Below are 15,344 nucleotides of genomic sequence, written 5' to 3' on the forward strand. Positions count from 1 at the left end.
CAGGCAGGAATCAGTGAAGTCTGAAACGGGCCATAAACCATTAGGCTTTACAAAGTGCCACCTTAGCTTCAGAAAACGGTCATGAAATTGCAAAAGCACTCATTAAACATGAAATACAGACCCAGAAAGGAGCTTCTCAGAGCAGGCATCAGAGGTAATAAATAACCCGCAGCCAATAGGGAGAGCCTGAGGAACGAAAAATGTGAAGTAAATATGACTCACATTGTGCCATTTTCAGAACTGTAATTTGATAAATTGTCTTCAGAGCTTAAAATAACTGCAGTGTGTAACAGCTGTGGGGAGTAGGACCTTGCTGAAGTCCAGCACATTGCTGCCATTCCTCGCTTAGGATGCACCTGAGGCCTTCGAGGAGGAGAATGAGGGGATGCTTGGGCTTCCCAGCCTCCTCTGCAGCAAAACAAGGCATCAGAAATTTTCATGCTCTTCATCATTTTCTGCAAAATAAATATTTGACTGTTGTGAAAAGGATTGAAAAACAGCAAGCAAAATAGCATCTCTTGTCAGCATCCTATCTTGATCTTCTATTTTTCATTGTCACAAAATGTGCTGCTTCATATGGTTGGAGCCCATAAGACACTTCTTGTATATTGCAGACTATTAAATTTAATCCAGTTACTCTTCGTGTGACTCGGAAAATTTATGTCTTACTAAAATGAAGTACACTTGGTTAAAACAGATCTTCCAGAAAAGCATTTATTCTTCACTTGAAAATACCATGAGATAGAATAGACAGCTACTCTTAGCTGAGTTGACTGTAGAAATCCTGGCCCATCTTAGGCTTGGCAGGTGGTAAATATCACACAATATCACCTGGTGAATGCAGACATCCTTTGTGCCTTGCCAGAGGAAAATTAAGTAACGATCCCAAAAAATTTGCCCAACTTCTTGGAGCTTTGCTTTATAGTTGAAACAAAAAGTATGTATATTTTGAATTCAGATCAAAATCTACTGTGAGTAGAAGGGAAATGCATACTCATGGCATGGCACAGGAGGGTGTCATGTCGTGATACCTGGACAACACAGCTTGAAATCACTCCTGATAATCTGTCTCATTGAGAACAGAGCTGGAGATGTCGTGGCCAGCCTGTGCTGGAAGTGAAAAGCTGGATGAAGCTTTCATCCTATCTGTGTCTGGGACAGAGCCAGGCTGGACAGGGGATGTTTTGGGAGCATCAGCAGGGCTGCATGAGCAGGGAGAGCCTCTGTGCTCCTCTGTGCAAGGCAGGACCATGGCTGGGAAATTTTGGGGTCACACCAGTGTGCCCTAAAGACTTTGGGGTTTCATGTGTGCAAGGACACAGGGCAAGAGGTACAACCCACCTCCAGCTGGGTTGGGATAAAGAGTTATCAGGGTCTCCACTCTCCTGCAGGGTCCAGACCAGAGGCTGGGCAGGGTACAGTGGGTTGTGCCAGACAGTGACCCTGGCTGGTGGGGCTGGCTGTGCAGAGCAGGGAGGTTTGCTGGCAGAGCTGATGGATGATGCACTCCCAGGCAGGAAGGAGAGAGATAAATGCTGGCTGCTCTCCAGTCAATAGACACAATCTATTATTTATAGGCATCTTGTGGACGTGGTTGTTTGGTTTTTTGTGACATGGAAACAGTGCTCTGGCTGATCCATACAGTGTGCTCGTGCTCACTGCGCTCCTCCCCAGGCTCTCTGCTGCACTCCATCAGAGTGGTTTGTCTGGGGAACAGCAAACAAGGTATTTATTATGTACCTGTAATTAATGCTGAGCGTTTTCCCCTGCTCCTTTTCCTGTTTATTTACATTTCTTTTTTAGCCCAATTGAAAAAAGTCACAGGAGACTTCAGATTTTGAAAGATAACAGCACTTTTAAATTTCATCAAGATCTTCCCAATACTAAAAGGTTTTATCTGTTTTTTGGGCAAAATCTAAATCAGAAATTGATTAGAACAACAACAAAAAATAAGTTGTCGGGGTTTTGGGGTTGTTTTTTTTAGTGAGAGGTTCAATTTAGATTTTTCTCAAGGAAATTATTTCTGTTCTATCCTTTGTAAACTTACACTTGCAGGGTACTTACTTATTTTGCTAAAAATTTAGCCTTAGAGAAATTAGAACCAGCTGCATTTAGCAATCAAAAGGAATTTAATTCCTTCCTGAAAAGAAGGCTGAGCAGGGGTATTTATCTGATGACTCTTCTTGATTTCAGTAAGCATCTTCTCTGACACTCCAAGCATCTGCCTTGGAAATGGCCTCAAATTGCACCAGGGGAGGTTTAAATTAAAGTTTAGCAAAAATTTTTTCACTGGAATGGTGGTCAGGCATTGGAACAGGCTGCCCAGGGAAGTGGTGGAATTGCCATCCCTGGAAGTGTTTGAAATGTGTGTGCATATGGCACTTGGGGAAGCAGTTTAATGGTGAATTTTAATGGCTGTGCTGTGGTAATGGTTGGACTCCATGATATCAGAGGCCTTTGCCAACCTTAATGATTCTGTGGGGACAAAGCTCAGGTTCATTTATTTGTGGTGGTTTGCTTGAACTGGTGGGCTGACTTTCTTTGAGAATAAAAGTAGAGAAAATCAAGATTTCAACTTCTGGAAAAGTCTCCTTACCTTATAAAAGTGTATCAAATGATGTTGCAATTATCTCTACCTGGCGGAGTTAATTATGTCCAGAGAGAGCAAATTCAGGTCACAGGGTAACAGCAGCACTTGCAAATCACCAGGAACTGATGACCACACTTATTTCTAAAATGCACTTAACCATGGAAAGTGACTCACCAGAGGAACAGCTTGACAAATTGCACAATATCCAACTAAACAGTCCCCTTTGGAGCCTGCGCACTTCCATGGCAACCAGAGTGTGGCAGCCAGGGGGAAATGGAAATTCTTTTAAAATAGTCATCCTTGTTATCATTTTTTTTTCATTTGGGAAAATGCTGAAGGATGCAGAGGACTCAGAAAGAGGAAATAACCAACCAAGAGAGCATTGTTGGAAAAACGCAATTTCCTCTGTAAAGGAAAAATTAGTCTTTTGAATTTGCCTGCTCTGCCATCTGAAAATGCCTAAATGCTGCAGAGGCAATGAATGCTTCCTCCACTGACCTGTAAGCTACTTCCTCAGGATGCTTTCCCTATCAGGCATGTCTAATCACTCTCCCACTGCTCTGACTTTGGGCCTTCAGCATTGAGGTTGCTGGGGGACAGCAAGAAATTTGCTGAAACTCCTCCCATTGAGTGACAGATTCACTAATGGTTCCACCAGCTGTGTTTAAAATAAGCCATCAAACACTTCATCTAAAAGCAGTTATATTAGCCTAAAAATACTTTTGCAATTTCTTTCTTCAGGACTAAATAAATGTTTCTCATGTTTTTCATTGAAAACAAAGTTGAAAATAGCAGGGGGGAAAGTGCATTTCCCATAATTTTTTTTTTAATCTTGGGAAGTTTGATCTGAAAAAGGGTAGATTTGGAATAGATACTAGGAAGAAATTCTTCCCTGTGAGTGTGGTGAGGCCCTGGCACAGTGTGCCCAGAGAAACTGTGGCTGCTCCATCCCTGGCAGTGTTCAAGGTCAGGTTGGATGGGGCTTGGAGCAACCTGTGCAAGGTCTACCATGGCAGAGGGTTGGAATGAAATGAACTTTAAGTTCCCTTTCAAACCACACCATTCTGCGTTCTCTGACATGGAACTGGAAGGTGCTGTTTGTGTTTCTAATGCTGGGCACTGACTCAGGATTGTGAGGAGCACTCAGATTTACAGGTCTGCATTCTGACACTAACAGCCTTCTCCCTGACTGCAGCAGGAGACTCTCAGAGCCTCCAGGGACCCCCTGTTAGGCTGTACTCCGACTTGCTGATTTTCAGTCACTAAGAGAAGCAGATTTTTTCCTATTTCCTTTCCTCTCAGTAGCTAGTTATTCCTGAGCAGTCGGCTCAGCTGGGGTCTGCAGTCAGGACTGTGCATGGTTGTGTCTCTCTAATAGTTAGGTCGACTGCCAAGTGTTTTTGTCAAAGAATAAGGATTTGTGAGAAGCTGAACGGCCTCCACCTCCCTCAGGTGGTGTCCTCTGCGAGGCTGCCTGTCACACACTGCTTTAATGTTGGCACTCCAAAAAAATGTTGTAGCTAAGATGGGAAGCCCTGAGTATGTTTTCACAGGGAAGCCCTGCTTAAATAACTCTCCCATATGCTGTACATTACTTTTATCAGCACTGAGATATCATGTGCACACTCACTGGATACACATTCGAATGAGCTTTGAACTCCTTGATTCAAATTTCTCTGGCTCACAAACCACAAAAAGCATCCACAGCTGCTCTTTGCTGGTATCACCCCCACAGCTGGCCTTCCACTAGGAGGCTCAGAGTTCTGCCTTTATTCTAATGGAATTTGGCATTTATTGGACCTATTCTGCTCTTGTCTTAGATTTCATTCCAACTACTTGTCCTTGTAAATGGGGAAGCACCATTCCCCCGTTTCATGAAAAGCTCAGGAATGCATTTGTTCAGTGAGCAATGCCCATTGTAACACCCCAGGATGGTGAGCAGGTCAAGACAAATTTGTTGAAATAGGACAAGAGATATTGTGCTATCCATTGTGAAAGACCTGAGGAAGCCAAGTAACTGGGAAAAGCAAAATGTGGGTCCTGCTAAGAAATCAGGGAAAAATCCTTGTGTGCTTGGCTAGGGTCTGGAGCTGGAGAAGGCAGAGCTTGGTGTCACCTCTGAAGTCCTCCATCCTGTGTTGGTCATCCTTCCATTTTCATGTGGATCAAAGGAGCAGCTGGAGAGCAGCTGATTCATATGCTCAGATGGCAGGAAAGGGCACACAGCCCATGCATACAGCCCTTTCCTTAAACAACAGCAGCACACTTGATGGCATTCAATATATTTAATAAAATCATGCAGTAATTCTGGTTAGTGCCTACCCACAAGAGCTGCTGCTTACCCTCAGATCCAAAGGCTAAGCAGCAATAATCCAATCATGGTAATCATAACTTACTACTTTGATCTTCAGATAAAAGAGTCTATAGAAGTGCAAAAGTGTTACATCACTGTTATTTGGACAACTTCAAAGCATGTTTTATACACTAATGAATTCTCCCAACTCAGTCTGATGAGGAGTAATAGAAGGTGAGTGTGTGAACAGAGGAGTAGAAAGGAAGGAGATGAGTCCTCATATGGTGAAGGGAAAAAGCAATAAAATAAGCACTTGTGACCTGTGTATAGGTGTGAGACATGAGGAAGAGTCCACGAGGGTTCAGCTGCAGGAGCCAAGTGCACAGGATGCTCTCCCATGGGAGGAATTTTCTCTTCTCTCATTTCTTGAAGCTTGCAATAAGAAGCAAAATCTCAGGCTCCAAAGAGGAAAACAGAGGGAGGGGGCAGATTTCATCTCAGCAGTGCTTCTGAAGCCTAAAAAATTTTTTTTGAAAATTTCCCAAATGGATCTTAGCAGGTGAAATAGGGGCAGCAGAAATAATGAATATGTTTTCCCTTCACAGTTTGGGAGTTTTAATGTTAAAAGACAGGCACACCTGCACACATAAAGCTCTTCTAAAAACACTGTCTGGGGAGAGCAAATTCATTCCTCACCACTTCTACAAGAGATATAGCATGTGCCTGTACAAAAAAGAAAGGCTCAAAACTGAAATTAGAGAAAGTCCAACTTGTACGGTCTTGGTGAGGAATCACATTTTAAATTAGAAATGAGAGAGAAAATGAAGGGACTATTTGGAAATATGGCCAGAGTGAATATCTTCCAGGGCAGAAAATACTCTCCTTCCAGAGCAAAGCCTTTTTCTCATCAGATTGAGGAATCTGACAAAAGATAGGTAAAAAAAATTAAGCAAAATGAAGCTTGGAAGAAGTCTGAACTGGGTTATTGTAGCATTATTGCCCAGAAGACTCAGAAATTGAGCTCTCATGTGAGCAAATATAGATGGCTAAAGAGGATCTTGCAAAAATGAAGAACTGATGGCATATAATCCAAAACATATTAAATCTTTTGGGAAAAAAAAAAAAAAAAAAGCTTTTTGATCAAGTAGACTTTGAAGAAGAGACTGTGGGAGACCATATGGAATCCAGCAACTCAGTAAAGGACATTGGCACAATAGGCTGTTGTTCAAAAAGAAGGTTGAGTGCTGTTAAATTTGGGGCCACCTGAGGTTGAGGAAGTTCCTGAATAATGAATCTCCTGGGGCTCTCCAGCAACTGCTTCTGACAAAATTTTTATGCTTGTCACCTTGTGAGTTTTTCTCAGCAAAGTGAACAAACGTCATCAGAGTGAGAAAAATACATGAAGAGCCTTTTTTACAGTGAAATTTTTGCTCAAAGGCATGACAAGGGCTGGGGTTTTATTACTTGTAGTGATAGCTGGCAAAACAGCAGAAGAGAGATGACTTTGTCTTTCTCTGGAGCTGCCAAACAGCCCAAAGTGACCACGTGTCTCTCAGCAAATCACTGTCTAAACATTCATCCCTAAAACCACCTTGTCTGCAGCAGGGAGAGGCTCGCTGTGCCTGTACTTCAGAGGGTCATGGTGCCTGTCTTCAGATCTGCCTCTCTGCCTTTCAGCTACACTCTTGTTTTTTCTTAGGGTTCTACCTCATCCCTCTATCCTGGCCCTGCGCTTGTACAGCTTTTAGCTGCCCTCTGGAAGAGCTGAGTATATTATCCTGCACTTTTAGGGTTAAACACCTCATTTCAGCAGCCAGGGAGGGCAGGTCTCCCGAGTGAAGGATTTACCTCAGTCCTGCAGTTCTGCTCTGCTGGAGTATTTTCATGGGTCCTGCTAAAGGGGAAGAGGGTTTGCTGCCTATGTCAGTCCATGTTTGATTGGCATCTAGTGCCTCCAACACCCCAGTAGTTGAGCAGGTGAGTTGTGTCTGTTGGGTATCCACAGGAATCATTTTGGGTCAGGTGAGGAGACATGAGGACACAACCTGCACAGTGCTGTGGAGTGCACACATCACCCCCTGCATGGCTGGGCCCATTTGATGCTGCCTCTGCCTTTTGGGATTGAGAGTCTCAGGAAGGGGAATTGGGCAAAGCAGCATCTCAGAGGTAAATTCTACCTGGCTTCAGGCCACCCAGCCAGGGCAGGTTCATAAACGTGATTCATTATCTTCTCCCACAGCTGGGAACTAAATTAGAGAGATGAAGTAAGCTATCCAGGATCCCATAAAGTAGCAGGGCATCACAGAAAGCAGAAAAACACAGCTCCTGGATACTAATCCTCTGACTAGGCTTAGGCACCTCTTGCCTGTCAAAATGCTAAGTGAATGTCTGGAAAACAGCACGAAGCTGCTCCATGCAGTCATTCTTATACTTAGCACTGCAGTAATCCAAGGCCCAATGACTGGAGAACCACAAGTGGCATGATGCATTTCTGACTAAGCAGGAAAACTCATTTTAGAATGAGGTTTTGCCCATTAAAGGGAAACTGAAGGGGAAAAAAGTGCCAACATATTCTGCTAAAGAAGAGATGAAACAGTAGGAGAGGGAGCATACACTGCTGTCCAAAGCCATTAGCTTAAGCAGAAAGAAACAGTAAATAAACCATGATTTATAATTAACGCCTCACAGATATACATCCCCTGTTGAATCTGGGAGATTTTGTGTATTTGCAGAGATCACGTTCAGTTGATGCAATATTTACACCACAAGGCCCCTTCTTTTAGACCCCTCTGGTGGGATTTCACAATCCACAGTGCCTCCTTCCAGCATGTTGGCTTTGGGGGTCAGATGGACTGGCAGGGTTTATCTGAAATCACAAAAGCAGATCTCCTGCCCATAGACAAAGTTAAGAAGCCCTAAATTTTGTTTTCTTTATTTTTTTTCCTTTTCTTTTTAACAAGAATTAGAAAAAGAAAACCAGGACAGAGCCAGCATGGGACTCCCAATACCTCTGCACCCTCAGCTTCCTTACCCTGCCTCCCTGGTTACTGTTACCCACAGGGAACCAAAACTTGCAGCTCTTAGCTTTGTAGAAAAGTTCTGAGAGATGAAGAAAGAATTTGTACCTCTGGGAGAGATAAATGAGTATATCAGTGGAAGACATTCTTACATGTGTATTTGTAAGGGCTTCCCTGACACTGCATGTTAAAGCCCAGCACTGCAGTCAGGACTCCAGACTCTTGTACCATGGGTTAGGATTTGACAATAAGTAAAAGCAAACTCGCATGGCAAAACAACTAGCAATGCAGCATGAGCAGAGAAACTTGCAGTATAATTCTTTGAACTTTGTGGCAAACAGTTGTGAGCTCATTCAAAACTCTCCATGGCACAGCAGAGAGTAAGAGGATAAGAGCTCTGCAGTCTGTATTTGATGGATGCACCCAGAGCTGATCCAGCTCCACAGCCCCACACTGAATTTCTTCCTTTGCCTTTTGATCAAATCTGGGGTTTGTGTCAGGAACAGAGGTAAAATGGTGAGACCCACCATGCCAAATGGTCTGTGACACAGAGGAAAAGCAAAGCTCTTTACACTGACAGAGTTTAATATTGAAATTTTGTTTAAAATAAGAGCAAAACTGGGGCAAAATGTTTGCAATTAATCCACTACTGAGTCAGGTTTCAGATAGAACCATGGAATTGTCTAGATCAGTATCAAATTCACAGAGTAGTGTCAGAGATCAGAGGCTCTGTGTGGGTAGAAGACCAAAAATGGGTTTGACCCACAATCAGTAGCACAAGCTCAGAAGAGCTTTTCTTTCAACAGTTTTGCATAAATTCATTCAGCGACAAATATGTCAGTTGAGCAAGTGAGCCTTTATTAGACTTGAATTTAACAGCAAATCTGGGAAATCCTCCCAAAGCAACTATGGCTTCAGGATCCCAGATTTGCACTTCTAATTAAAACACTGCCACTTTAGGTGTAATTCTCCATAAGGAATGGATTTGGGGAGGGGGAAGGGAGAACTGAGAGAGCTGACATGGTGCCTGAACAGTTTTCCAGTGAGGTTTTCTCTGCATATTTTCTGATGCTCTTGCTAATATATATATATATATATATATCAATTTTTTTTTTTTTTTTTGCAAAAATGTATTGTTCTCTTCTAATAAATGGAAAAGCAGAGGCAAATTCCTGCTGGCTTTTCCTACCTTCCATGAGGGATAAGATCAAAGAGAATATTGTTTCATCAAGGATTGCATTTTGTTTTAAGAAATGAGATTACAGATGCATGATTTTCTATTTCTGTATGAATCCATCAATGCTAAGGCTAAAGCATTAGAACAAATATCTTTATTGGAACAAGGGGAAATTCAATTCCTTTCTGTGTTCAGCTGGCAAAATGCAGTTACTTTTGCAAAGAAAGGTTTTTAAAAAGTCATGTAAGTAAAAAAATCAGAATTATCACTTTCATCTTGGCCATCTGCAGTATTTTTATTGGGCAGATTTAAAATAGCACATTTCAGAATTATCTTTTAAATTATATATGCAGTAGGTAAGGATATAATGTACTATAAAAGCTGTGAGAAAATTATTTGCAATGAGAAAGCAGAAACAAAATTGTTTACTATGTTAAAATTACACCATTTAGCCTTTCTGAAATTAAACTATAACTAATAGCAAAAGGCAAAGCTTGAACAGACCCAAAACAACCATTTTCAGAGTGCTACTTTTAGAGGACATTTGCAACCATTATCTTTGCATTCCTAATGAGAATATTAAGGTTTTATTTACAATTTCAGAGTTTTCCACGGTCCTGAAAACTTGGTTCCCAGCCAGCTCGAATTTTAAGTAGATTGTGCACTGTGGATAATGAGGGCAGAGTATTTACTACTTACTCCTGCAAGGGTAATGATGGAAAGGAGCATCCTGTTCTTGCCAGCTCTGGGAGGCACAGGCAGGATCCCAAGCCAGGAGGAGAGTGGGGGTATGTGTGTTATTTCACACAGCACAGGCAGAGAAAGACAAAGAAATCAAGATATTTTAATTTGGGTTGTGTAGGAAAGAGGAGTCTAGGTGCAGAAGAAACAACACAGGTTGGAAAAAAAGTACAGTCTGGTCTATTTAGATATTTTACCCCATTTTGCACCCCATGAAAGCCTCTTACACTCTTACTCTTGCTCATGAGTCCCTCCTCATGCCATTACCAGCACCAGCAGCAGAGACAGCGCAGATGAAGCCAGTCCATGATGGACACATGAATCCTGTCTGCATCCTTCTGTCTCCCTGGGGAAAGAAACAGCCCCTTCTCCCTCTTCCCCCAGCCCTCCCTGTTCCCTCTCAGGCTCAACACCCCAAAGTTACTTTTCCATGCTGCCAATGCCAGGTGTGAAGCTGGGAAGAACAAGCCCTCTGCAGCTGAGGGCAGGCTGCCCCCTGGGATTAGCTGGTGGTGGAAATCACCAGGATGTGAGGGTCTGGAGGCAGGAATCTGGCTGAAGGGACAGAAATGAGTCACAGAAATATCCCCGCTTCATCAGGAAGGAAAGGCTGTATGATTTTCAGCTGGAGATGAATGTGATTATTTGCCATGCAAATGGATTTTGCCAGCTCAAAGTGGCCTTCATCAACAGAGATTGTTGTATTTGACATTATCTGGTTACTTTTGTTTAATGCCTCTGTGCCTTTTCTGAGGGCTTCCTTCCCTGAGCACACATCATCCAGACTAATTTTCTTCCTCTTCCTCATCAATCTGAAGATGTGTGAGTTGAATCTATAGCTGCCTCCCTCCCCAGTCCCTCTCCAGATATGGAACAAATGGTACAGCTGTACGTGCTGACAGTCCTGCAGGATGAGGGCTCTCTGCAGATGGGATGCAAGATGGTCACATTTATCTCACCCAACTTTAGCCCTTTACTGGACTGGGATATCTCTGTTACCATCCCATAAACCATATTTCTGCAGAGTGACTCAGATCAGCAGAAAGACAATGCTGAAACATGGTCCCTCGTGGAGAAATAAATTATGTCTCTCACAGGCGGGTCCTCCTAACTCAGGCTGTCTGGCTTTATCAAACAGCCTTGTGTGTTCCCTTCTGTCTGGGACAGTGCTCTGCATCTAGAGAAGGAGTGTATAAATAATTTAGACAGAATGCCTGAATGCTGACATCACTCTAAAATCATCTTCCACTCTTAAAAATGATGTGAAAAGATTTTAATATTAATGCCTGCTTGACTTATTTGCCTCTATAGCTATCGAATGGTTACAGTTAATTGGCTATTTGATTGCAGACAGTACAAAACACCTAGATTTTAAAGCATTATTATGAACATCTTGTCTAACCATCTGCTGAATACAAAAGAGAGAATGTCAGTAGGCAAATTATTCATTAAGACCATAACTCCTCTCTGAGCTTCAATATGTCTCACAGAAAAACACAGGGGGTTGTTTTTTTAAAATTCAGGTGCTGGAGGAGCTCACCAAAAGATCACAGCTGGGCTGTGTGTCTGGTCTGGTTGCATGCTGCTGCTCCTTCCTGCCAGGGGTACATGGCACAACAGAGACCTTGACAGAAGCATTGTTGATGGGCATTGCCCCCTGCCCAGCTAAACTTTCTCATCTTTATCTCCATGTCTTATTATTAATATTGTACTCAGAAAGGAATTGAAAATCAAAGCAAATTCTCTCCGTTTATTGTAGAAATTGGCCAATTTTTTTTTTTTTCGCTGTGAATTTTTTTATCCCCACTCTAATTACATCGACACCTTTAAAAGTAAATTAGGAACTGAGACAGACTTCTGGCTTCCTCAGAAGCAGCTGGAGAGGGCGACTTTGGGTAAATGACCACGTAAATGATGGGCTTCCAAAAGCAAGCTGCACCTTATAGACCTTCACCCTCCTCCTGTCTGACTCTTCTCTCTGTGCCCAGGTCTCTCTCCGGCCGCATAGTGGGTGGCGTCTGGTGGTTCTTCACCTTGATCATCATCTCCTCCTACACAGCTAACCTGGCGGCCTTCCTCACCGTGGAGAGGATGGTGTCCCCCATTGAAAGCGCAGAGGACTTGGCCAAGCAGACAGAAATCGCCTATGGCACCCTGGAAGCTGGCTCCACTAAAGAATTTTTTAGGGTAAAAAGGAAACTTTAATGCAAACATCTTTCTTAGCTTCTTGTTTGACAAGCCCTCCAGGTCTGTCCTCTCTCGTCCTCAGTTCAGGTCTGGGGTTTTTTTCACTTGCTTCTCCTCACCATGTTACAGCCTGCCAGAAGATTGGCAGTGACTCCAGTGCATGAGATATTCTGTAGTTGTGATCACAAATATGGAATATCCATGTGATTCCCCACATTACCGAGGAGCTTCTCTGAGCAACTCCAAATGAAACTGTCTCCAGATTTCCAGCTTGGTTTGAGCAGCTAAATCACTCCATACATAAATATGGTCCAGAAAATCAGGGATTGATCTGGGCCCTGGTGCAGAAGTGGTAACATCCTGTTACCTCTTTTGGCTTCCTTGGCCCATTTGATGTGTGGGTGTGTGTGTTCAGTCCAGGTTGGAAATCTCAGGGGGCACCCAAACCTCTGTTAACGCTTCTGTTGGGTTTCTGCTGTCCTATGCAGCGATCCAAAATAGCAGTGTTTGAGAAGATGTGGACGTACATGAAGTCAGCCGAGCCCTCCGTTTTTGTGAGGACGACAGAAGAGGGGATGATCCGGGTGAGGAAGTCCAAAGGGAAGTATGCATACCTCTTGGAGTCCACCATGAATGAGTACATCGAGCAGAGGAAGCCCTGTGACACCATGAAGGTGGGAGGTAACTTGGACTCCAAAGGCTATGGCATTGCAACGCCAAAGGGGTCTGCGCTGAGGTAAGTAGCTTGGATTTGATTCCTTCTGCCAAACCACCCAGCAAATCAATGTATGCACACAGTCCAATCTCCATTGCCATGTTAACCATGAAAGCTTGGGGCAAGGAGGTGGGGGGAGGTGGAGGAAAAGGGGTGTGACCACTCAGTGGGATGTGCAGGGAAGTAAAATGCCCTGCTCCCACTGAGCAGCAAAGGGAGTGTCTAATTCTTCAAGCCCTGAATTTGAAAACTGGATCCTGGCTGATCCACTTGCTATGAATGTGTCTGCTGTATGAGGTGATGGCAGGGGGCTGCTGTGCTGTAACCATTGGTTTCACAGAGCTTTATCCAGAAGGGATGCTCATCCTGTGCCATGTGAACTGCACAGCTTTGCAGAGTATGGGATTACCCTGGCTTGGATCCATGCTTGCAGAGGGAGTTCTCATGGGGAAAGCATTTTGGTGTTTCCTAAAATGAAATGCTGGTTGGAAGAGGTGGGAAGTCCATTTTGAAAAGCCCTGCAAAGGGTGGGCATTTTCATTCCCTGAGTCAATTCAGACCCGAGCAAACACCAAATTTATAGCAAGCCCAAAACAGTACAAACACTGAATTTCTGAGCCCAGAACTGCAGCTGCCCCATGCCTCTGCCTACTGGGCTGTGAAGTATCTTCAGAGACTCTCCTTTAAAAATAACTCTTTCAGAGCACAAACCCAGGCCTGAATTAATAGCAGAGTGGGCACTGCATACGGCCACCCTCCCAGACATGAGCCTCCATCACGAAAACTGACCTGCTCAGAACAGCACTGCCACAGTCCACAGTCTGGTGTTGTGATCTTGGACATGTCAGAAGTATCACAAGACCACAACTGCTTTTGGCAGCAGCCATGCCAATTCCTCACGTTATGATCATGAGGAACATGAGTTGCAATGATTTAGTAAAGCATTAGATTACCAAACCAAGCCACTAGATTACCAAATCAAACCATTAGATTACCAAACCATTAGATCTCAGGATCTGTAGCATTAAGTAACCAGAATGATACTCCAATGTGTTTAATTAATTACTGAGTTATTTATTAAAGAAAGCATATTGACCATAAGTCTATGTGTGGCCTTGCAGTTGTTTGCTACCATAACCCAATGCAGAGACATTTAATCCATGATCTCTGGATTTCTAGAAGCCAGATTATTACCAGATGACCATTTGCAGAAGGATCTGTCTAGTCACACAGTGCCCAAGCCAAACCAGCCCAAAGAATCAAAGGTGTATTGACTGGTAGTGGACAAGACCCAAGGATTGTGATTATTACAGTTCTTAGGTCAGCTCACTCTCAATTCAGCATTTCCCAAATCAGCAGTATCTTTAGAGAAGCTGATGTGACTCCTTGCAGGTGACAACCTGCCCCACCTGCACTTGGGCCAGAAGGCAATTCTTGCATCCAGTGCAGTTCAGGCTCTGAAATGACTCAGTTTTCTCCAGCTCAAGGTGGACATATTCTCACATCTTTGTGATGCTTTCTGTTGCACACTTCCCAGTGTTTGTTTTCTGTATTGCAAATATGGAAATTAGGATACAGGGCTGACTCTATTTAATTAATTATTTAATTAAACATCAATCTTGTATCTTAATTATGATATTTTAAAAACAAACAAACAGGAACATCCTACCTGTCTTGTAATTTTTGGCATGTGAAAGAGCCATTTTTCATACTTCCAAGAAAAATAAACCACAAGAAAGAAAATCGCATCAATCCTTTTACTTTTGTAACTCCAAACATCCCTCTGCTAGGCATGACTCCAAAAATATCTAACATTTCTTTCTGTTTCCTCTTTTTCATCCTGGCTGCATGTAGAACTAATTTCTTATGGGCCTAATGGCAAAGGAGGAATGCTTGATTTTCCATCCGATGGTGTTTCTTTGGAAGAGTTCCTGTCCATTTTTTGTCCCATTGTGTCTGTTTTGTTCCTGTTGTTTTAACTGTTCTAATCTCAGTAGTTCCCTCCAGTCCATGTAGTGTCTGTTTTCCCCCTGGGGTCCTGCACGTGAGAGGTTGCCCTGAGCAAGGTGATGTTCATGAGGCGTCTGTCCAGCACGGTCATCCTGTCTCTCTCTCAGTCTCCATCTTCACTCACTTCCATCCACAGAGTAAAAACTCTGAGCCAGGATTGCAGGAGGTTTGTGACCCAGGTCTGTCTTGTATCAGGTGTGTTTTAAAAGCTGGGCATTGTAACTGGACCAGTTTTCCTGTGTTTAGGATAGCTGGTTAGGAAAGAATCTTAGAGAGAAACTACAGGAGCACTTACCCTATATTTTTCTTGCTTCTACATGGGCAAACAATGCCAAGATGCTGCTACAGATGAATGAAAACAAGGTTGATAATCCAGAAATAATTCTACATGTGGTAGTAGGTGGAAACAGCCCTTTCAGAAGATCAGTTTGGTCTCCTGCTAGAAGAAACTACTTCTTCCTCCTAGGTGAATCTGGCTTTGAATATCTTTTGGCCTCCAGATGTAAAAAATTAGGCATGTCTGAGAAGGGCAGTAATGGGAGGGCAGAAATTTCACCTTTCAACACGAGTGAGTTCAAGCTGTGATCCTGCCTGACATGAGATAGTCACCCTGC

General features: G+C 43.2%; 1 protein-coding gene across 2 annotated transcripts in view; it reads left to right on the forward strand.

Annotated features, from left to right (window-relative positions):
* The window catches only part of GRIA1 (glutamate ionotropic receptor AMPA type subunit 1), a 63,688-nt gene that overhangs the window by 34,249 nt on the left and 14,095 nt on the right, over window positions 1–15,344 (forward strand). For both annotated transcript variants that reach the window (XM_066329207.1, XM_066329206.1), the window contains exons 10-11: window positions 11,807–12,005; window positions 12,494–12,741. In XM_066329207.1, the coding sequence (XP_066185304.1) occupies window positions 11,807–12,005; window positions 12,494–12,741 (447 nt within the window). The remainder of the gene's footprint in view (window positions 1–11,806; window positions 12,006–12,493; window positions 12,742–15,344) is intronic.

This window comes from Sylvia atricapilla, chromosome 14 (assembly GCF_009819655.1).
Source record: "Sylvia atricapilla isolate bSylAtr1 chromosome 14, bSylAtr1.pri, whole genome shotgun sequence".
Lineage (NCBI taxonomy): Eukaryota > Metazoa > Chordata > Aves > Passeriformes > Sylviidae > Sylvia > Sylvia atricapilla.